Source organism: Ranitomeya imitator, chromosome 2 (assembly GCF_032444005.1).
Source record: "Ranitomeya imitator isolate aRanImi1 chromosome 2, aRanImi1.pri, whole genome shotgun sequence".
NCBI classification, from domain to species: domain Eukaryota; kingdom Metazoa; phylum Chordata; class Amphibia; order Anura; family Dendrobatidae; genus Ranitomeya; species Ranitomeya imitator.
In genome coordinates, this window is record NC_091283.1 from 360,714,554 (window position 1) to 360,739,074 (window position 24,521).

Consider the following 24,521-nt stretch of genomic DNA (forward strand, 5'->3'; position numbering starts at 1 on the left):
TGAAGAAAGGGAAGCGGTGGCATTCTCCACACATTTCTAAAGGTGGTACCAGTGATCAGTTCACAGGAACATCCCTGCTGCTTGAATGTTTTCCTCTGGACCATGAGCAGAAGATAGAATCTGAAAGTGTCCTCTCAGAATCTATCTGGCAGGTGGATGACGATGTAGGACCTGAAGCTTTTGTGTCTCTGTGTTCCCTCAACCTGGGGGAAGAGGTCCAGTTTTATCGAGATAACAGGCAGAAGTTGGACCCAGTGAGGGTGTCAGTTTTCAGGTGGCCGGTTGAGATAGATGTCAAAACAGAAGCTTCCGAGTTCCTGCTTTCCTTCAACCTAGAAGAAGAGGTCCAGGTCATTGTATCTTCTGAGGTGGAAGTTGACCTCGTTGGGCACAAAGAGACTTGGCATTCTGTGATTCTTGATGGCATGCCTACTTCATTTTACCCGAAGGATGAAGTGATGGTCTGGACTGTGTGTAGTCCAATACTTCTGCAGGTCATCCTGGCAGGCTTGAAGAAGAGGGCGTAAAAAAAGGGGTACTGTAACAACCCTGCCAGCATCACTGCATGGCCTCCCATCCTCCACCTGCCTTACACACCAACTTACTCATTATTCCCAGCTCTACCCCTTCCTGTATCCCACTCTTATCTGTCTATATCTATATTCCAGTCCCTTTTGTATCAGATCCTGCACCTCTAGTGTGAACAGGTCCCTACTTGTTCCCATATACCTCACATACCTGTCTATGTACCTATCCTATCCGTACCGGTTCCAATCCCGCTAACTGTGCCCGCCTGCCAGTGTCTCAGCCGTGCCCGCCTGTCCTGCCAGAGTCTCGGCCATACCCGCCTGTCCTGCCAGAGTCTCGGCTGTACCCTCCTGTCGTGCCAGAGTCTCAGCCGTGCCCACATGTTTGGCCAGAAGTGCCAGCCGTGCCTGCCTGCCAGTCCTGCCCGTTGACACTCGCCCGCACTTGTCTCCGAGTGTTCCGTTCCCCAGTGGGATTAGCAGCCACATCCAGACACCAACCTGGAGTGGTACCTGGCAGCTACCTGCCACACAAGCCTGACCTCCTCTTCAGAGGCTCCAGTGAACACCGAGGTAGCTGCTCAGTCACGCCCCTTCCAGGGTACTCTGGTTTGTCGCACAGTGGGGCCACACCCCCATGCTCGCGCCCTGACGGGTTGGCTACGCAATACAAGATGGGGACAGTTAGGCTGGAGACTGCGGTTAAAGTGGTGGCCATTGACTCCTCTCACCAAAGAAGGGATTCTCTGTGTCGGAGATCTTTTCACTCAAGGTGGGCTCAATCCATATAGAGAAAAATAAGTTGTTTTGTTTTGGAAAATGTGCATGCTGGGTTGTTATTCGGAATGCCCTGGTTGCAACTCCACAACCCAGTCATCAATTGGTTGACTGGGGAGATTATTCAATGGGGTCCTAACTGTGTCGTTCAATGTTATAAATCTGCATTGTTGTCTAAATCTGTCTTTGTGTCGTCTGTTGGTCTGGAGGGTATTCCGGAGCACCTAAAAGACTTTGAAAATGTATTCTCTGAAAGCGAGGCCGAGGTCTTACCGCCTCATAGACCTTTTGAATGTGCCATTAAGTTGGTTCCTGGGGCTAAGTTGCCTAGAGCCCGTCTGTTCAATTTTTCTGGCCCTGTACGTTCAGCCATGAAGGAGTATATTGCGGAATGTCTCTGCAAGGGGCATATACGTCCTTCTGGCTCCTGTGGCGGCAGGGGTTTTTTTTCGTAAAGAAAAAGATTGCGGTTTACGTCCCTTCCTAGACTTCTTGAGAACTGAACAAAATTACCTTGAGAAACACGTACCCTCTTCCCCTTGTTTCAGATTTGTGTAACCAGTTGTCAGGGGCTAAATGGTTCTCCAAACTAGACCTTCGGGGAGCCTATAATCTGATAAGGGTTTGGGAGGGGGATGAGTGGAAAACTGCATTTCTCACATCTGAGGGACTCTTTGAAAATCTGGTTATGCAAATGCTCCCGCTATATTTCAAAATTTCATTAATGTGGTATTTGCTGACCTTACGGGCCGTTTTGTAGTTATCTACCTTGATGACATTTTGGTGTACTCCCCTGATAGTCATACCCATCTGTTTCATGTATGAACTGTTTTCCAAAGTCTCAGGGAAAATGAATTGTTTGCCAAAATGGAGAAATGTTTATTTTTTTGTACAGGAGCTGTCTTTTCTTGGACTGCTTGTGTCATGTGAGGGGTTTTGCATGGATCCCAAGAAGGTGCAGGCTATTGTTGACTGGGTCTAACCCTGGGATCTTAAGAGTCTTCAGCGCTTCTTAGGATTCGCCAATTATTACCGAAAATTCATTAATTGGTTTTCACAGGTGGTCAAGCCACTTAATGATCTCACACACAAGGGTGCAGATGTAAAAAATTGGTCTGTACCTGTCAAGGATTCCTTTTTGACGCTGAAAAAATGTTTTATGTCCGCTCCGATTTAGGTCCAGCTAGACCCATCCAAATCTTTTATTGTGGAGGTGGATGCTTCTGCGGAGGGAGCAGTGTTGTCCCAGCGACCTGCCACTTTGACCAATCTCAAGCCATGTGCCTTCTTTTCCAGGAAGTTCTCTTCAGCCGAAAGAAATTACGATGTAGGCAATAGAGAACTTCTTGCTGTCAAATTGGCATTTGATGAATGGAGGCACTTTTTGGAAAGGGCGATTCATCCGATCTCCTGATCATAAAAATTTGGCATATATTGAGTCTGATAAAAGATTGCCCTCGAGACAGGACTCCTGGACGCTTTTTTATCTCGGTTCTCCATTACTTTTCGTCCTGTGTCCAAAAATGTCAAAGCTGATGCTTTATCTTGAAGTTTTGATTCTGTGTCTCCCTCCATACCACCGTCCTCCATTCTTCGTCCTGGGATGGTGGTGGCTGAGGTCTCATCGGAGCTGGGGCGAGAGATTGTTGAAGCTCAGTCTCTTGCTCCTGTCTCTACGCGGGGGAGTAAATTGTTTGTCCCAAAACAGTTTCGGCATAGACTCCTTCAAGAGTTTCATGAGTCTAGGCTGATTGCTCATCCTGGAATTTGGGCCATGCGAGAGGCCATGGCTAGGGCTTTTTGGTGGCTCTCGTTGGGTACGGATGTCAAAAAATTTGTATCTGCATGTGGTGTTTGAGTCTGTTCTAAGAGCTTTCATAGCCGGCCAGGAAACTGATGTGTTTGTCAGTTCCTGATAGACCATGGGCTCATCTGTCCATGGACTTTATCATCAATCTCCCTCCTTCCAGGGGTAGTACCGTTGTGTGGGTGGTAGTGGACAGGTTTTCCAAGCAGGCCTGCTTTGTACCCTTATCCGCATTACCCTCTGCTGAAAACATGTCCAAGTTGTTTGTGCAACACGTGGTCCGTCTGCATGGTGGTGTCTGACAGAGGTGTGCAATTTGTGGCTAGGTTCTGGAGGGCGTTCTATAAAAAAAACTGGATATTACATTGTCTTTTTCTTCTGCATACCACCCTGAGAGTAATGGTCAGACTGAAAGTATCAATCAGTCCCTTGAACAAATTCTTAAAGGGAACCTGTCACCTGAATTTGGCGGGACCGGTTTTGGGTCATATGGGTGGAGTTTTCGGGTGTTTGATTCACCCTTTCCTTACCCGCTGGCTGCATGCTGGCCGCAATATTGGATTGAAGTTCATTCTCTGTCCTCCGTAGTACACGCCTGTGCAATCTTGCCTTGCGCAGGCATGTACTACGGAGGACAGAGAATGAACTTCAATCCAATATTGCGGCCAGCATACAGCCAGCGGGTAAGGAAAGGGTGAATCAAACACCCGAAAACTCCGCCCATATGACCCAAAACCAGTCCCGCCAAATTCAGGTGACAGTTTCCCTTTAAATGTTTGGCCTCTGTTGATCAGGATGACTGGTGTGATGCATTGCCTTTGGCCGAGTTCGCCTTCAACAGCGTCCACTGGTATGTCCCCATTCCTGGTTAACTATGGGTTCAGTCCACATTATGGGGAATTTTCCCGCTTGGATTCGGGTTGTCCTGGGGCAGAGGGGTCTGTACAGCTTTTAAAAAATCTGTGGGCTGAGGTCCATCGTAATATCTCCAAAGCTCAGGGTAGGTATAAGTTCTTCGCAGACAAGAAGAGAGTCTCGGGTCGTACATTTCAGGTTGGAGAAAAGGTTTGGCTTTCCACGCAGAATATCAAACTCAAGGTTCCGTCAGCCAAGTTGGGTCCAAAGTTCATTGGTCCATATGAAATTGTGGAAATAGTTAATCTTGTAGCCTATAGATTACGCCTTCCAGCCTCATTCATGATTTACAGTGTGGTCCACAAGTCCCTTTTGAAACCCTAGGGGCCTGTTTAGGAGGATTCTGTGTCAGCTGTTCCCCAGGTGTTGGTGGAGGGTCATATGGAATATGAGGTTGGACACATTGTAGATTCTCGTTTCTCATCTTGTACGTCGCTCGTTGCAGTATCTCGTACACTGGAAGGGGTATGGTCCAGAGGAGCGATCTTGGGTCCCTGCCCCGTCTGTACACGCCGATCATCTGGTTCGAGACATATTGTACTTCATGATAATGGTAGCATTTCTTCGATATTACTTGCGATTATTTCTGTCTCCACACCCTCCATGACATATTGTACTTCATGATAATGGTAGCATTTCTTCGATATTACTTGCGATTATTTATCTGTCTCCAAACCCTCCATGCACATAACTGCACTTGATACTTGACTATTGCACTTAAACACTTGGGCTGATGACCGGATCATGCAGCTTTATATGAAAATCCCTATTTATTATAATTGCCAGACCTGAAATAACAAGCACTTTTCACCTATTGTGTCCCCCCATTTCCTTGTAGATTGTAAGCTTGCGAGCAGGGACCTCACCCCTAATGTCACTGTTTAAATTGTCTTAACTTGTACTGAATTTATTGTCTGTACATGTCCCCGCTTAATTGTAAAGTGCTGCGGAATTTGTTGGCGCTATATAAATAAAAATTATTATTATTATTATTATTTATGAAAAAAACGGAAATATGGCAAAAAAAAATAAAATTTTGCAATTTTCAAACTTTGTATTTTTATGCCCTTAAATCAGAGAGATGTCACAAAAAATAGTTAATAAATAACATTTCCCACATGTCTACTTTACATCAGCACAACTTTGGAAACAAAATTTTTTTGTTAGGGAGGTATAAGGGTTAAAAGTTGATCAGCAATTTCTCATTTTTACAACACCATTTTTTTTTAGGGACCACATCACATTTGAAGTCATTTTGAGGGGTCTGTATGATAGAAAATAACCAAGTGTGACACCATTCTAAAAACTGCACCCCTCAAGGTGCTCAAAACCACATTCAAGAAGTTTATTAACCCTTTACGTGCTTCACAGGAACTGAAACAATGTGGAAGGAAAAAATGAACATTTAACTTTTTATTGCAAACATTTTACTTCAGAACCATTTTTTTTTTATTTTCACAAGTGTAAAAACAAATTTAACCATAAATTTTGTTGTGCAATTTCTCCTGAATGCGCCGATACCCCATATGTGGGGGTAAACCACTGTTTGGGCGCACCGCAGAGCTTGGAAGAGAAGGAGCGCCGTTTGACTTTTTCAATGCAGAATTGGCTGGAATTGAGATCGGATGCCATGTCACGTTTAGAGAGCCCCTGATGTGCCTAAACAGTGGAAACTCCCCACAAGTGACACCATTTTGGAAACTTCACCCCTTAAGGAACTTATCTAGATGTGTGGTGAGCACTTTAAACCCCCAGGTGCTTCACAGAAGTTTATAAAGTAGAGCCGTGAAAATAAAAAATCCTTTTTTTTCCCTCAAAAATGATTTTTTTTAGCCTGCATTTTTTTATTTTCTCAAGGGTAACAGGAGACACTGGACCCGAAAATCTGTTGACCAGATTGTCCTGAGTATGCTGATACCCCATATGTGGGGGGGCACTGTTTGGGCACCCATGGGGCTCGGAAGGGAAGGAGCGCCGCTTGGAATGCAGACTTTGATGGGATGGTCTGTGGGGGTCATGTTGCATTTGCAGAGCTCCAGATGTACCTAAACAGTAGAAACCCCCCACAACTGACCCCATTTTGGAATTTAGACCCCCCAAAGCGCATACCTAGATGTGTCGTGAGCACTAGAAACCCCCAACTGCTTCACAGAAGTTTATAATGTAGAGCCATGAAAATAAAAAACATCATATTTTTTTTCCACAAAAATGATCTTTTCACCCCAATTTTTACTTTCACAAGGGTAACAGGAGAAATTGGACCCCAAAATTTATTGTGCAATTTATGCTGAGTAGGCTGATACCCCATATGTGGGGGGACCACTGTTTGGGCGCATGGCACAGCTCGGCAGGGAAGGAGCGCCGTTTTGGAATGCAGACTTTGATAAAATGGTCTCCGAGCGTTATGTTGCGTTTGCAGAGCCCCTGATGTACCTAAACAGTAGAAACCGTCCACAAGTGAGCCCATTTTGGAAACTAGGCCCCCCAAGGAACTTATCTAGATGTGTGGTGAGAAGTTTGAATGCCCAAGTGCTTCACAGAAGTTTTTAATGCAGAGTCGTGAAAATTTAAAAAAAAAATTTTCCACACAAAAGATTTTTTAGCCCCCAAGTTTTTATTTTCACTAGGGTAACAAGAGAAATTGGACCCCAAAAGTATGCTGGTACCCGATGTGTGGGGGAGACCACTGTTTGGGAGTACGGCAGAGCTCGTAAGGGAGCGCCATTTTGGAATGCAGACTCAAGGGAGGGAGCACCATTTGACTTTTTAAGCGCAAAATTGGCTGTTGTGTTTGGAGACCCCCTGATGTACCTAAACAGTGGAAACCCCCCAATTCTAACTCCAACCCTAACCCAAACACACCCCTAACCCTAATCCCAACCCGATCCATAATCCTAATCACAACCCTAACGATAATCACAACCCTAACCCCAAAACAACCCTAACCATAACCCTAATCAAAACCCTAAGTCCAACTCACCCCTAATCCTAGTCTCAACCCTAACCTCAAACCTAACCCTAATCCCAACCCTAACCTTAACCCTAATCCCAAGCGCAACCCTAATGCCAACCCTAACACCAACCCTAATCCAAACCCTAATCCCAACTCTAACCCTAACTTTAGCCCAACCCTAGCCCTAACCTTAGCCCTAACCCTAAATTTAGCCCCAACCCTAGCCCTAAGGCTACTTTCACACTTGCGTCGTGTGGCATCTGTTGCAAACCGTCGTTTTGGGCAAAAACGGATCCTGCAAATGTGCCCGCAGGATCTGTTTTTGCCCATAGACTTGTATTGCCGACGGATCGCGACGGATGGCCACACGTCGCGTCCGTCGTGCACTGGATCCGTTGTGTTTTGGCGGACTGTCGTCACAAAAAAACGTTCAATGTAACTTATTTTGTATGTCGCGTCCGCCATTTCCGACCATGCATGCGTGGCCGTAACTCCGCCCCCTCCTTCCCAGGACATAGACTGGGCAGCAGATGTGGTGAAAAACTGCATCCGCTGCCCACGTTGTGCACAATTTTCACAACGTATGTCGGGCCGACGCAAGTGTGAAAGAAGCCTAACCCTAGCCCTAACCCTAATTTTGGCCCCAACCCTAACCCTAAATTTAGCCCCAACCCTAACCCTAAATTTAGCCCCAACCCTAAATTTAGCCCTAGCCCCAACCCTAACCCTAAATTTAGCCCCAACCCTAACCCTAAATTTAGCCCCAACACTAAATTTAGCCCCAAACCTAACCCTAATTTTAGCACCAATCCTAACCCTAAATTTAGCCCCAACTCCTCTAGCTGCCGGCCGGCAGATCATGGCGGGCGCACTGTGCATGCGCCCACCATTTTCTTACTGGATGAAAAAGCCGGCGGGCAGGAGGGGACGCAGGAGGACCCAGGGACACCAGTAAGTATAGCAGGGTCCCCGAATCCCCCTATTTCTCTGTTCTCTGATGTGCGATCACATCAGAGGACAGAGAATGACAGATCGCTTTTTTTTTTTTGCGGCCGCCGGTAAACAGTTAATTAGCGGCGATCGCAAAACAGGGGTCGGTAAAAACCAACCCCAATCATGTTCTTTGGGGTCTCTGCTAGCCCTGGCAGCCAAGACCCCAAAGATTTTCCGGGTGCCAGCTAGCGGGCACACTGCGCCCGCCATTTTTTGGCCGGAACAAGATGGCGGCGCCCATCGGGAGCCACGAGGAGCATCGGGGGAGACAGGTGAGTAGCGGGGACCCCATTTCTCTGTCCTCTGATGTGCAATCACATCGGAGGACAGAGAAATTAAATGGGAAATCGCGTTATGGTTTTTTTTTTACGACCGCCGGGAAATGGTTAACTACCGGCGATCGCAACCCGGGGGCGGTAAAACCCCCCCGAATCATGTTCTCTGGGGTCTTGGCTACCCCCGGCAACCGAGACCCCTGAGAAAATCCGACTCTGGGGGGCGCTATTCACTTTTTCCACAGCGCCGTTAATTAATGGCGCTGTGGTTTAAGTACCCTTAACTGCCGCCGTTAAAAGGCGTATCGGGGGTTACGCAACTAATAATGTGGAAACAACTGTTTTTCCACTTACAGATGATTGACCTGAGTGGGGACTTTTTTTTTTTTTTAGAAGAATAGAAGTTTTTATTGGTATTATGTTCATCAACATAACGTTTCTTTGTGGGTTTTTATTTCATATTCGGGAGGCAGAATGAACTAACAGTTCAACACCACGCTCTACTGGTTCATCCTATGAGATTTTCAATTAGACCTTGAACTGTCATTGTCTTAAGCTACTTTCACACTAGCCTATAGACTAGACTTTAGTCTTAAGCTACTTTCACTGTGGCAGGGCTGCGGACTTCCTCCGTGAAGCCCCGCCCACTGCCGCGCCGCTTCATTCAGCTCTGCCTACGGCTGCATGCGTCCTGCATACCCTATCTTTAACATTGGGTACGCAGGCCATGCGGATGTATGCGGATGCCTCCGCATGCGTCGTTTTCACGCTGTGCCGACCACAGCAAATTGCAACATGTTGCGTTCGGCGCAGGTCGGTGCAGCGCGAAAACGACACATGTGAAGGCATCCGCATGGCCTCCGTACCCAATGATAAAGATAGGGTACGCAGGACGCATGCAGCAGTAGGTGGAACTGAATGAAGAGGCGCAGCAGTGGGCGGGGCTTCACAGATGAAGTCCGCAGCCCTGCCGAACGCTAGTGTGAAACTAGCCTTAGTGAAGAATTCAGTATTTTTACCTAACTTGCCATTTTTACAGACAGTTTAAGTAGAAATGTGAAATGACATTCAAAGATATTTTATTCAAAAATAATTGGTTTATATCTTGGCAGATGACTGTACCATGAAATCAGAGGAACAGCTAACATCTTCAATTTTTAAATCAGATTATTTTGAGATCCCAGTGGATACAAATGAATTGAACACCGTTACTCCACATATACCATCATCCCTTCACAGCAAAGATCTCTCATCTGATCCTTTGAAACAAATCCTGTCTTCTGATTCATTAGCGACAACTAAGGAAAATCAGAGTCAGAAAATAAGCATTAAACATGGAAATACTCCTAAATCAAAGAAGCCATTTTCATGTTCTGAATATGGAAACAGTTATCCCATCCAGGAGTCTTTTCTTAAACATCCAAAAATTTACACAGTGGAGAAAAATTTTTCTTGTTCCAAGTGTGTTAAATGTTTTAAACGCAAATCACATCTTGTTAGACACCAAAGAACCCACACAGGGGAGAAGCCTTTTTCATGTTCAGAATGTGGGAAATGTTTTAATCAGAAATCGACTTTGGTTACGCACCAGAGAACCCACACAGGGGAGAAGCCATTTCCATGTTCAGATTGTGGGAAATGTTTTAATCTGAAACGTAATCTTGTTAAACACCAAAGAACCCACACAGGGAAGAAGCCGTTTTCATGTTCAGAATGTGGGAAATGTTTTAACGAGAAATCAGATTTGGGTACGCACCAGAGAATTCACACAGGGGAGAAGCCCTTTCCCTGTTCAGAATGTGGGAAATGTTTTAATCAGAAATCGACTTTGGTTACGCACCAGAGAACCCACACAGGGGAGAAGCCCTTTCCCTGTTCAGATTGTGGGAAATGTTTTAATCAGAAACGTAATCTTGTTAAACACCAAAGAACCCACACAGGAGAGAAGCGGTTTTCATGTTCAGAATGTGGTAAATGTTTTAATGAGAAATCAGATTTGGTTAAGCACCAGAGAACCCACACAGGTGTGAAGCCGTTTTCATGTTTAGAATGTGGGAAATGTTTTAATCAGAAATGTAATCTTGTTATACACCAAAGAACCCACATAGGGGAGAAGTATTTTTCCTGCTCAGAATGTCGGAAATGTTTTAACGAGAAATCAGATTTGGTTAAGCACCAGAGAACCCACACAGGAGAGAAGCGTTTTTCCTGTTCAGAATGTGGGAAATGTTTTAATCAAAAATCGGCTTTGGTTACGCATCAGAGAACCCACACAGGGGAGAAGCCTTTTTGCTGTTCAGAATGTGGGAAATGTTTTAATCAAAAATCGGCTTTGGTTACGCACCAGAGAACCCACACAGGGCAGAAGCCTTTTTGCTGTTCAGAATGTGGGAAATGTTTTAACGAGAAATCAGATTTGGTTAAGCACCACAGAACCCACACAGGGGAGAAGCCTTTTTCCTGTTCGGAATGTGGGAAATGTTTTAAGCAAATATCGGCTTTGGTTACGCACCAGAGAACCCACACAGGGAATAAGCCTTTTTGCTGTTCAGAATGTGGGAAATGTTTTACACAGAAATCAGATTTGGTTAAGCACCAGAAAACCCACACATGGGAAAGCCCTTTTCCTGTTCAGAATGTGGGAAATGTTTTAACCGGAAAGAGAATCTTTATTGCCACCTGAGAACTCACACAGGGGAGAAGCCTTTTCCATGTTCAGAATGTACGAAAAGTTTTAATCAGAAATCAGATTTGGATAGACACCAGATAACCCACTCATCGGAAATGCAATCTTGTTATACATCAAAGAATTAACACAGGGGAGAAGTCTTTTTCATGTTCATAATGTAGAAATTGTTTTGCACTAAAAGTAACTCTAACATCAAAAAAGTCACATAGGGGGTGAAGACTTTTTCATGTTCAGAATGTTGGAAATGTTTTAACCAAAAAATGTATTTCCCAAATGGGTTGTCCATTACTAGGACAATCCCTTGTCATTCCTAATGTTTGTCCTATTTCAAATAAAAATATTCATACTTGCTTTCTCTGCCAGTGTCGTTCCAGTGGTCTTGGCACTCATGTTTCTGGGGCTCATGTGAGATTGTTACAAAATCAGTGCTTGCTTCACTGTTCCTGCCTTCGGATGTATTGAACATCAACAGGAAGCTAGGGCCACCGCTTCCCTCTGACTTATGCTTGTTGTTTGATATGTCCAAAAGTGAAGACAGTGAACCAAGTTTAAGAATGCACATGCTTTCAAAACACATTTGGTATTCTATTAGTCTTTTCCCTATGTTCCCTGTGATTTTTTTAAATACAGTTTTCCTACATGTTTCAACCAGAAAGAAAAAAAAGACTTTTTGATATGACTAATTATTTTTTCAAAATTAAAATACTATCAGTTTAAACATGTCTTGGATTTGTAGAGTAGAAGCTGGATCAATCTTTCCATTTCCAGTGAGAAGGGGTTGTAGTGGACATCCCCTTTAACCCTGCTGTGGAACCATGGGGTCATAAAGACCCCAGCGCTGAATAAGTTGAAATATTTCTAAGGGTACCGTCTCACAGTGGCACTTTTGTCGCTACGACGGTACGATTCGTGACGTTCCAGCGATATCCATACGATATCGCTGTGTCTGACACGCAGCAGCGATCAGGGACCCTGCTGAGAATCGTACGTCGTAGCAGATCGTTTGGAACATTCTTTCGTCGCTGGATCTCCCGCTGTCATCGCTGGAGCGGTGTGTGTGACACCGATCCAGCGATGCGTTCGCATGTAACCAGGGTAAACATCGGGTTACTAAGCGCAGGGCCGCGCTTAGTAACCCGATGTTTATCCTGGTTACAAGCGTAAATGTAAAAAAAAAAAAACAGTACATACTTACATTCCGGTGTCCGTCAGGTCCCTTGCCGTCTGCTTCCCGCACTGACTGACTGCCGGCCGTAAAGTGAAAGCAGAGCACAGCTCTCCAGCGACCACACAACGACTTACCAACGATCATGGCCAGGTTGTATCGCTGGTCGTGATCGTTGGTAAATCGTATAGTGTAACGGTACCCTAAAACTGGTCAATCTCAGACATTGACCTTCTATGTATTTAATGTTACATATTTCTGCATATGTTGATATTTTGAATTTATTTCTCAATATAGTTTCAAAGTTATTTTAAATTTTCTGTGTTCGGGAATCTCCTGACCCCATAGTACCTTTATTGTCTGACTTTTTTTTTTATATTTTCTGTTTATTCACGGGTTTTGTAATATAATTGTAAATAAACAATGGCAATGGCTGTAACACCAGCAGTGTTACAGCATAGCGCAAACGTTGCTATGTTTGTCCTCGATCGAAGGACAAAAAGACGAGATTTGTTTGCAATGACTGCAAGAAGTTCATTTGTGAAGAACATGGCACTATGACGTGCAGTGAATGCAAGGGCTAAATTTATTGGCAGATCATTCGTTGTCATTATGTTTTTACTACAATCCAATAAATGAAAAATTGGTGCGCTCTAGGTGATCAAATAGATGATGAGATGCTGGTGTAATGGAATATGTAAGTCCGCATATGTCAGGATAAATAGAATACACCGCACTCTCTGAGACTATATATTGCAATGATAGTGAAAATTTATTTAGACTACATTAAACAGAATTCAATAATGCATAAAGCGACCAGAAGTAAAACTGACGTTTCGATTCCTCCAGAGTATTAATCATATGATCGCTTTATATAGGTTTAATAGGGTATGTAGGGAGATCCCTTGAGATTTGAAAGTGCACTGTTACACAGCATTGCTATGGTGTAACTATGTGCCAACCGTCATGGGAATACAGGGCCTGTTTATCAGGCTGTATGAGCTGCCACCACAGCTAGGCGCAGGAGCGCCGCTCATACAGCCAGCTAAACAGACCCTGTATTCTTGGGACGGTTAACATATAGTTACAAAATAGCTCCAACAACATGTTAATCCGCACAGCGGGGAAGCCCACTCGGTGCACAAGTAATTGCTTGAACTGATGCTGCAAGCATGTATACAGTAGTAAGTGCTCCGCGAGCCTGGGTGCCACTCCAAAGAAAATAGCCACAATGGATACAAAAATTGAGAGGAACGGATGGCACTCACCGGTTAAAAACTTCTTTATTGCAATACTTTAAAACATGGGCGTCGGGAGGATGGGAGCAGGAGTGGAATGGATGACAGCCGTTCCGCTCTGCAGTGGTGATTCTACTGGTCACACAGGGCCTGTTTAGCTGGCTGTATGAGCGGCGATCCCGCGCCTAGCTGTGGTGGCAGCTCATACAGCCAGCTAAACAGGCCCTGTATTCCCATGACGGTTGACACATAGTTACACCATAGCAACGCTGTGTAACAGTGCACTTCAAATCTCACGGGATCTCCCTGCATACCCTAATAAACCTATATAAAGCGATCATATGATTAAAGGTACCGTCACACTCAGCAACTTTGCAACGAGAACGACAACGATCCGTGACATTGCAGCGTCCTGGATAGCGATCTCGTTGTGTTTGACACGCAGCAGCGATCTGGATCCCGCTGTGCCATCGCTGGTCGGAGCTAGAAGTCCAGAACTTTATTTCGTCGTCAGGTCGGCGTGTATCGTCATGTTTGACATCAAAAGCAACGATGCCAGCAACGTTTGACATGGAGCTAACAACCAGCGAGAACGATAAGTGAGTCACCGTTACGTCACTGGATCGCTCCTGCATCGTTCTGGAGCTGCTGTGTTTGACGTCTCTACAGCGACCTAAACAGCGATGCTCCAGCGATCGGCTCGTCTATATTGCTGCAGCATCGCTGAGTGTGACGGTACCTTAAGACTCTGGAAGAGTCGAAACGTCAGTTTTACTTCTGGTCGCTTTCTGCATTATCAAATTCTATGTTTAATGTAGTCTAAATAAATTTTCACTATCATTGCAATATATAGTCTCAGAGAGTGCGGTGTGTTCTATTTACTAAAATCCACACAGTTGCATTTATTGTGCATTTTTTTTATTGAATACTTTGTTATTAGTAAAGCATTTTGGAGCTGCCAGGTTATTAGTCGCCTCAAGATGGAAAGACACTAATCCTCCCAATATTAGTGAATTAATTAATAAACTTAATGTCCACTGCCAATATGAACTTGCTTTGGCTCACTCCATGACTGCCAAAACCAAAAGACAAAATATTTGGCACCCTTGGTTACATAGTGGTCATTCCTCTATTGACCCGCACCACTTTGTTTGATCGTTTACTTGAGTGGGAATAAGTAAGCATAATTGACATGTCTATAACTGAATTGCTAGATAATGTCTTGTGAATGCCTATACTCCTTTCCTCCCCCCCCCCCCATTCCCCCTACTGTAACTATCCCTCCCCCCACCTCTCTCCCCTACTTCTTCCTTTCTGATTGGTTTGGTTTTTCTCCTTACTTATTTCTGGTCATTTTTAGTTGACCACTGTTACTGTTATTACTGTTTGACTGCACTGTATTGTTTTGGAAATCTTCAATAAACACTAATTGATAAAAAAAAAAAAAAGTAAAGCATTTTGGCATAAATTTCAGTTGTGTTTGATAATGACAAATCACTTCAAAGTTATGTTTGATTTCATAACTGCTCTGAAATGATGACAGAATAAAACTTTATTATTCTGAACACCCAGCATGTTCTTTTTAATGAACTATGACGATTTTGAGCCTGGGCTCATATAGACCCCATGGTACCAAAGCAGTGATTTTTTTTTTTCATGGTTCCACAGCAGGTTTAAACATCAAAAATCTCACACAGAGAGAAACGATTATCATACCTAGAAAATCGTATTTTGTTGACCATCAAAAATAACTCAGACTGGGAGACACTCCATATGTTATTGACAAATTGTACAAAAACAACAGATATTTAGAACAGAAATCAAAACAAATATAACAGAATATCCGGGCTGAGAGGGACTAAATCCCTGCTCCCTACGTAAATGCATGTATGCAGCCAAAGATAACAGTGGGTGTTAAACTCCCAAGATATATGAACAACTAGAGGACATGGAGTATAATGAACACCAATCAATTAGAAAGATAAAAAACAATTCTTTTATTGGTACATCTTAAAATCTATAACACAAGCCCAATCACAAGTCTTGTTACACATCAGATAACTCACACAGTAGAAAAGCCATATTCATGTTTAGAATGTGGGAAATGTTTTACAAATCACATAATTTTAAACATCGGAGAACTTACAGGGGAGAAACCATTTTCAGTGTCGGAAATCTTTTAAGTGGATTTCACATTTTATTAATCACCAGAGAAATCACACGGGAGAAACCATTTCCATGTTCAGATTGTGAAAAATATTTGACCAACAAAAGTAGTCTCACTAAACATGAAATATCTCACAAAGGGAGAAGTCCTTCTCATACCTAGGAGGGAAATATTTTACTGAAAAAAATCACATTTTGTTGACCACAAAGGAAAACTCACACATGGAGAAACCATATGTTAGGGCTGGCTGAACGCACCAAATAATAAGAAAGTAGTAATTAGGTGAGTCCACAGCCTGGAGTCCACTGTGAAGAGATGTTACCTGCTGCCTGGTAATGGCAGACACTATATGGCAGTATAATTATGAAAACACATGGGTTAACGTCACCCGGTATGTATAGAGATGGACTCTGTTGCCTCACAGAGCTGCTTTACGGCAGAATGTGTGTTAGTGTTCGGACACAGGACACTGCCCCAAGGACAGGGGGTTAGAGTCCATCTAGACGCACTAATGCACGGTGCCACAACTGCGATGCCTGGACAAACTAAATAACAGATTTAGCGCACTGAGTGCATGCAGCGTCGCACTGGCGAACACCACTTAGCACCCTAACAAGGGAGTATATACGCGCACTAACTGCGCATGGCATTGCACTGGAAAACACCACTAATTGATTCTGGTAATCGTGCACAGTGTAGGTATGCACTGACTGGCACTGTACTTGCTCCAAACACCCAGACTCAGAAAACTCTAGGGAAGGGGATGATTAGGAGCTTGCACCAGTATTATAGACGCATCCACACACACCACGATTTCTGTTTATACTAGCGCATGGCCGAGCAACCATGCAGACCATTTATAGTTGTAGCCTTCCAGGACCTTGCCAGTGATCCAATCAGAGCCGCTTGAGGACCTGGGCATGTGGCCTCCGACCTCCAATGAGAGGTCGTTTCACAGGCATGCTCAGTAGGCAAAAATCATGACTTAGTCCCAGGAGCGTCTGCTCGCCAATGACTAATGCTGGTTACAATAGCTGGACCTGGGATGCCAGAAGCAACCAGACACACAGCATCAGCTTGAGCAAGACGCTAGGACCGACGTCTCTGTGGAGCGGAATCCTCTGCGGCTGAGGAAGAATAGGAGACCACAGAGGACATGGTTTGAGATTCCCCCGATGCAATGGCAGGAACTCGACACCTAACACCATATATTTTTTACAAACTGCAAAAGAAAACACATAGCAGAGAGTCAAAATATTGACCAATAAGTGAACTGCTGGAGATGTGTATGTTGTGTGTGTATCAGAAGCCCCCTTTCCTTCAAAAGACATGATCCCAGTGTGTTTGTCTTATACAAAGGTATGCCTATTCTGGGCATATCAAAAGCAGATGGATAATAGTTTTGCTAAGATAGTGTTATCAGGAAGGCGGTAAAACCAGTTGTTCCATTCTGTCCTCTGAGCCGAGGTTACAAAGGTACATCATATAGTGGCATGTAAAAGTAAAATGTAACACATTTACATTGTGTTTTAGGCAAAAAATAACCCGCACATATATATATATATATATATATATATATATATACATACAGCATAGACCAAAAGTTTGGACACCTTCTCATTCAAAGAGTTTTCTGTATTTTCATAACTATGAAAACTGTACATTCACACTGAAGGCATCAAAACTATGAATTAACACGTGGAATTATATACTTAACAAAAAAGTGTGAAACAACTGAAAATATGTCTTATAGGTTCTTCAAAGAAGCCACCTTTTGCTTTTATGACTGCTTTGCACACTCTGCATTCTCTTGATGAGCTTCAAGAGGTAGTCACCGGAAATGGTCTTCCAACAGTCTTGAAGGAGTTCCCAGAGATACTTAGCACTTGTTGGCCCTTTTGCCTTCACTCTGCGGTCCAGCTCACCCCAAACCATCTCGATTGGGTTCAGGTCTGGTGACTGTGGAGGCCAGGTCATCTGGCGTAGCACCCCTTCAATCTCCTTGGTCAAATAGCCCTTACACAGCCTGGAGGCGTGTTTGGGGTCATTGTCCCGTTGAAAAATAAATGATGGTCCAACTAAACGCAAACCGGATGGAATAGCATGCCACTGCAAGATGCTGTGGTAGCCATGCTGGTTCAGTATGCCTTCAATTTTGAATAGATCCCAAACAGTGTCACCAGCAAAGCACCCCCACACCATCACACCTCCTCCATGTTTCACGGTGTGAACCTGGCAAGTAGAGTCCATCCGTTCACCTTTTCTGTTTCGCACAAAGACACGGTGGTTGGAACCAAAGATGTCAAATTTGGACTTATCAGACCAAAGCACAGATTTCCACTGGTCTAATGTCCATTCCTTGTGTTCTTTAGCCTAGACAAGTCTCTTAGGCTTGTTGCCTGTCCTTAGCAGTGGTTTCCTAACAGCTATTTTACCATGAAGGCCTGCTGCACAAAGTCTCTTCTTAACAGTTGTTGTAGAGATGTGTCTGCTGCTAGAACTCTGTGTGGATTGACCTGGTCTCTAATCTGAGCTGCTGTTTACCTGCGATTTCTGAGGCTGGTGACTTGGATAAGCTTATCTTCAGAAGCAGAGGTGACTCTTGGTCTTCCTTTCCTGGGGCAGTCCTCATGTGAGCCAGTTTCTTTGTAGCGCTTGATGGTTTTTGCAACTGCACTTGGGGACACTTTCAAAGTTTTCCCAATTTTTCAGACTGACTGACCTTCATTTCTTAACCCCTTAGTGACAGAGCCAATTTGGTACTTAATGACCAGGCCAATTTTTGCAATTCTGACCACTGTCAATTTATGAGGTTATAACTCTGGAACGCTTCAACGGATCCCGCTGATTCTGAGATTGTTTTTTCGTGACATATTGTACTTCATGTTAGTGGTAACATTTCTTCGATATTACTTGCGATTATTTATGAAAAAAGCGGAAATATGGCGAAAATTTTTAAAATTTTGCAATTTTCAAACTTTGTATTTTTATGCCCTTAAATCAGAGAGATATGTCACGAAAAATAGTTAATAAATAACATTTCCCACATGTCTACTTTACATCAGCACAATTTTGGAAACAAAATTTTTTTTGGTTAGGGAGTTATAAGGGTTAAAAGTTGACCAGCAATTTCTCATTTTTACAACACCATTTTTTTTTAGGGACCACATCACATTTGAAGTCATTTTGAGGGATCTATATGATAGAAAATAATGAAGTCTGACACCATTCTAAAAACTACACCCCTCAAGGTTCTCAAAACCACATTCAAGAAGTTTATTAACCCTTTACGTGCTTCACAGGAACTGAAACAATGTGGAAGGAAAAAATGAACATTTAACTTTTTTTTTGCAAACATCTTAATTCAGAACCATTTTTTTTATTTTCACAAGTGTAAAAACAGAAATGTAACCATAAATTTTGTTATGCAATTTCTCCTGAATACGCCAATACCCCATATGTGGGGGTAAACCACTTTTTGGGCGCACCGCAGAACTTAGAAGTGAAGGAGCGCCGTTTGACTTTTTCAATGCAGAATTGGCTGGAATTGAGATCGGACGCCATGTCACGTTTAGAGAGCCCCTGATGTGCCTAAACAGTGGAAACCCCTCAAGTGACACCATTTTGGAAACTAGACCCCTTAAGGAACATATCTAGATGTGTGGTGAGCACTTTGAACCCCCATGTGCTTCACAGAAGTTTATAACGTAGAGCCGTGAAAATAAAAAATCGCTTTTGTTTACACAAAAATGATGTTTTCGCCCACAAATTCTTATTTTCACAAGGGTAACAGGAGAAATTAGACCACAAAAGTTGTTGTGCGATTTCTCCTGAATACGTCGATACCCCATATGTGAGGGTAAACCACTGTTTGGGCGCACCGCAGAGCTTGGAAGTGAAGGAGCGCCGTTTTACTTTTTCAATGTAGAATTGGCTGGAATTGAGATTGGACGCCATGTCGCGTTTGGAGAGCCCCTGATGTGCCTAAACAGTGGAAACCCCCCACAAGTGACACCATTTTGGAAACTAGACCCCTTAAGGAACTTATCTAGATGTGTGGCGAGCACTTTGAACCCCCATGTGCTTCACAGAAGTTTATAACGTAGAGCCGTGAAAAAAAAATTGCATTTTTTCTACAAAAATGATCTTTTTGCCCACAAATTTTTATTTTCACAAGGGTAACAGGAGAAATTAGACCACTAAAGTGGTTGTGCAATATCTCCTGAGTACGTCGATACCCAATATGTGGGGGTAAACCACAGTTTGGGCGCACCGCAGAGCTTGGAAGAGAAAGAGTGCCGTTTTACTTTTTCAATGTAGAATTGGCTGGCATTGAGATTGGACGCCATGTCGCGTTTGGAGAGCCCCTGATGTGCCTAAACAGTGGAAACCCCCCACAAGTGACACCATTTTGGAAACTAGACCCCTTAAGGAACTTATCTAGATGTGTGGCGAGCACTTTGAACCCCCATGTGCTTCACAGAAGTTTATAACGTAGAGCCGTGAAAAAAAAATTGCATTTTTCTACAAAAATGATCTTTTTGCCCACAAATTTTTATTTTCACAAGGGTAACAGGAGAAATTAGACCACTAAAGTTGTTGTGCAATATCTCCTGAGTACGTCGATACCCAATATGTGGGGGTAAACCACTGTTTGGGCGCACCGCAGAGCTTGGAAGAGAAAGAGTGCCGTTTTACTTTTTCAATGTAGAATTGGCTGGCATTGAGATCGGACGCCATGTCGCATTTGGAGAGCCCCTGATGTGCCTAAACAGTAGAAATCCCCCACAAGTGACCCTATTTTGGAAACTAGACCCCCCCATGGAACTTATCTAGATGTGTGGTGAGAACCTTGAATGCCCAAGTGCTTCACAGAAGTTTATAATGCAGAGTCGTGAAAATAAAAAATAATTTTTTTTCCACAAAAAAGATTTTTTAGCCCCCAAGTTTTTATTTTCACAAGGGTAACAAGAGAAATTGTACCCCAAAAGTTGTTGTCCAATTTGCCCTGAGTATGCTGGTACCCCATATGTGGGGGTAAACCACTGTTTGGGAGCACGGCGGAGCTCAGAAGGAAGGAGCGCCGTTTTGGAATGCAGACTTTGATAGAATGGTCTGCGGGTATTATGTTGCGTTTGCAGAGCCCCTGATGTACCTAACCAGTAGAAACCCTCCACAAGTGACCCCATTTTGGAAACTAGACCCCCCAAGGAACTTATCTAGATGTGTGGTGAGAACTTTGAATGCCCAAGTGCTTCACAGAAGTTTAGAATGCAGAGTCGTGAAAATAAAAAATATTTTTTTTTCCACAAAAAAGATATTGTAGCCTACAAGTTTTTATTTTCACAAGGGTAACAGGAGAAATTGGACTGCAATAGTTGTTGTCCAATTTATCCCGAGTACGCTGATGCGCCATATGTGGAGGTAAACCACTGTTTGGGCGCACGGCAGAGCTCGGAAGGGAAGGAGCGCCTTTTTGGAATGCAGACTTTGATAGAATGGTCTGTGGTCATTATGTTGAGATTGCAGAGCCCCTGATGTACCTAAACTGTAGTAACCCCCCACAAGTGACCCCATTTTGGAAACTAGACCCCCCAAGGAACTTATCTAGATGTGTGGTGAGAACTTTAAATGCCCAAGTGCTTCACAGAAGTTTAGAATGCAGAGTCGTGAAAATAAAAAATATTTTTTTTTCAGAAAAAAGATATTGTAGCCCCCAAGTTTTTATTTTCACAAGGGTAACAGGAGAAATTGGACCACTAAAGTTGTTGTCCAATTTATCCTGAGTATGCTGATGCCCCATATGTGGGGGTAAACCACTGTTTGGGCGCACGGCAGAGCTCGGAAGGGAAGGAGCGCCTTTTTGGAATGCAGACTTAGATACAATGGTCTGTGGGCATTATGTTGCGTTTGCAGAGCCCCTGATGTACCTAAACAGTAGTAACCCCCCACAAGTGACCCCGTTTTGGAAACTAGACCCCCCAAGGAACTTATATAGATGTGTGGTGAGAACTTTGAATGCCCAAGTGCTTCACAGAAGTTTATAATGCAGAGTCATAAAAAAATATATATATTTTTCCACAAAAAAGATTTTGTAGCCCCCAAGTTTTTATTTTCACAAGGGTAACAAGAGAAATTGGACCCCAGAAGTTGTTGTCCAATTTATCCCGAGTACGCTGATGCCCCATATGTGGGGGTAACCCACTGTTTGGGAGCACGGCAGAGCTCAGAAGGGAGGGAGCACCATTTGACTTTTTGAGCGCAAAATTGGCTGTCGTGTTTGGAGACTCCCTGATGTACCTAAACAGTGGAAACCCCCCAATTCTAGCTCCAACCCTAACCCCAACACACCCCTAACCCTAATCCCAACCTGATCCATAATCCTAATCACTAACCCTAACCATAATCACAACCCTTACCCCAAAACAACCCTAATGTCCACCCTAACCATAACCCTAATCAAAACCCTAAATCCAACACACCCCTAATCCTAATCTCAACCCTAATCCCAAACCTAACCCTAATCCCAAGCGTAACCCTAATGCCAACCCAAACCCTAATACCAACCCTAATCCCAACTCTAACCCTAACTTTAGCCCCAACCCTAGCCCTAAGGCTACTTTCACACTTGCGTCGTTTGGCATTCCGTCGCAATCCGTCGTTTTGGACAAGAAACGTTTTTTGCCCATAGACTTGTATTGCCGACGGATCGTGACGGATGGCCACACGTCGCGTCCGTCGTGCACTGGATCAGTTGTGTTTTGGCGGACCGTCGGCACAAAAAAAGTTCAATGAAACGTTTTTTTTGTACGTCGCATCCGCCATTTCTGACCGCGCATGCGTGGCCGTAACTCCGCCCCCTCCTCCCCAGGACATAGATTGGGCAGCGGATGCGTTGAAAAACTACAGCTGCTGCCCACATTGTGCACAATTTTCACAACGTGCGTCGGTATGTCGGGCCGACGCATTGCGACGGCCCCGTACCGACGTAAGTGTGAAAGAAGCCTAACCCTAAATTTAGCCCCAACCCTAACCCTAAATTTAGCCCCAACCCTAACCCTAAATTTAGCCCCAACCCTAGCCCTAACCCTACCCCTAACCCTACCCCTAACCCTACCCCTAACCCTACCCCTAACCCTCCTTTTAGCCCCAACTGCTGTTCTCCTGCCGGCCGGCAGATGGAGACAGATGGCGGGCGCACTGCGCATGCGCCCGCCATTTTCTTCTGCCGGCGGCCAGGAGGAGCAGCAAGAGGATCCAGGGACACTGGTGAGTATTGTAGGGTCCCCGAATCCCCCTATTTCTCTGTCCTCTGATGTGCGATCACATCAGAGGACAGAGAATTACACTTTACTTTTTTTTTTTTTTTTTGCGGTCGCCGGTAAACAGTTAATTACCAGCGATCGCAAAACAGGGGTCGGTAAAACTGACCCCGATCATGCTCTTTGGGGTCTCGGCTACCCCCGGCAGCCGAGACCCCAAAGATTACCGCGGGGCCGGCCGGCGGGCGCACTGCGCATGCGCCCGCCATTTTGAAGATGGCGGCGCCCACCGGGAGACACGAGGAGCACCGGGGGAGCTAGGTAAGTATTGGGGGGCCACCTGGGACCCCTTTTCTCTGTCCTCCGATGTGCGATCACATCGGAGGACAGAGAAATTAAAAAGAGATCGCGTTTTGTTTTATTTTTGCGATCGCCGGTAAACAGTTAATTACCGGTGATCGCAAATGCGGGGTCGGTACAAAACCCCCCGAATCATGTTCTCTGGGGTCTCGGCTACCCCCGGCAGCCGAGACCCCGGAGAAAATCCGACTCTGGGGGGCGCTATTCACTTTTTCCACAGCGCCGTTAATTAACGGCGCTGTGGTTTAAGTACCCTTAGCGGCCGCCGTTAAAAGGCGTATCGGCGGTCGCTAAGGGGTTAAAGTAATGATGGCCACTCGTTTTTCTTTGCTTGCTGCTTTTTTCTTGCCATAATACAAATTCTAACAGTCTATTCAGTAGGATTATCAGCTGTGTATCCACCAGACTTCTGCACAACATAATACAAATTCTAACAGTCTATTCAGTAGGATTATCAGCTGTGTATCCACCAGACTTCTGCACAACACAACTGATGGTCCCAACCCAATTTATAAGGCATGAAATCACACTTATTAAACCTGACAGGGCACACCTATGCAGTCAAAACCATTTCCAGTGACTACCGAAGCTCATCAAGAGAATGCCAAGAGTGTGCAAAGCAGTAATCAAGGTGGCTACTTTGAAGAACCTAGAATATAAGACATATTTTCAGTTGTTTCACACTTTTTTGTTAAGTATATAATTCCACATGTGTTAATTCATAGTGTTGATGCCTTCAGTACGAATGTACAATTTTCATAGTCATGAAAATACAGAAAAATCTTTAAATGAGAAGGTGTGTCCAAACTTTTGGTCTGTACTGTATATATATATATATATATATATATATATAGTCATTTTTGACATTTCAAAAATACAGAAAGGAAAATGGGCTGATGCAAAAATGTGTGCACCCTTGGAGATTTGTGTGCTCAGATAACTTTGACTAAGGTTTCGTACCTTAAAGGGCCACTGTCACCCCCCTGCAGCCGTTATAAACTAAAAGAGCCACCTTCTGCAGCAGTAATGCTGCATTCTAACAAGGTGGCTCTTTTAGTTTTGTGTTCAGGTATTACTAAAATAAAGCGTTTTGAAACTCTGCAGAAATACCTGTCTTTGTCCACGGAGGCGGGTCTGAAGCCTCCTCTGTGAAGCGCCCAACAGCCGTCACTCACATCTTCTGGGGCGATGGTCGCCGCCCCCTGCACGCTGTTTTCTTTTCAAATCCAACGCCGGCGCTGTGTAAATATTTGTGGGGCAGGCGCAGTAAGCTCTGGCTGTCTGACGTCACAGCCAGGCTTGCAGACTGCGCCTGTGCTGGCAGTGCGGCCACCCACCTCGGGACGCCCTGCCCCGCACTGTGTTATGCATTATGCACAGTGCGGGGCTAGGA

The 24,521-nt window shown here is 44.3% G+C and overlaps 1 protein-coding gene across 3 annotated transcripts in view; it reads left to right on the plus strand.

Annotated features, from left to right (window-relative positions):
• LOC138663839 (oocyte zinc finger protein XlCOF6-like) overlaps positions 1 to 11,291 on the plus strand; it is a 46,618-nt gene extending 35,327 nt beyond the window's left edge. For all 3 annotated transcript variants that reach the window (XM_069750189.1, XM_069750190.1, XM_069750188.1), the window contains one exon: positions 9,360 to 11,291. In XM_069750189.1, coding sequence (XP_069606290.1) covers positions 9,360 to 10,930 — 1,571 coding nt within the window. In that variant the 3' untranslated portion in view covers positions 10,931 to 11,291. The remainder of the gene's footprint in view (positions 1 to 9,359) is intronic.
• Positions 11,292 to 24,521: the final 13,230 nt, after the last annotated feature.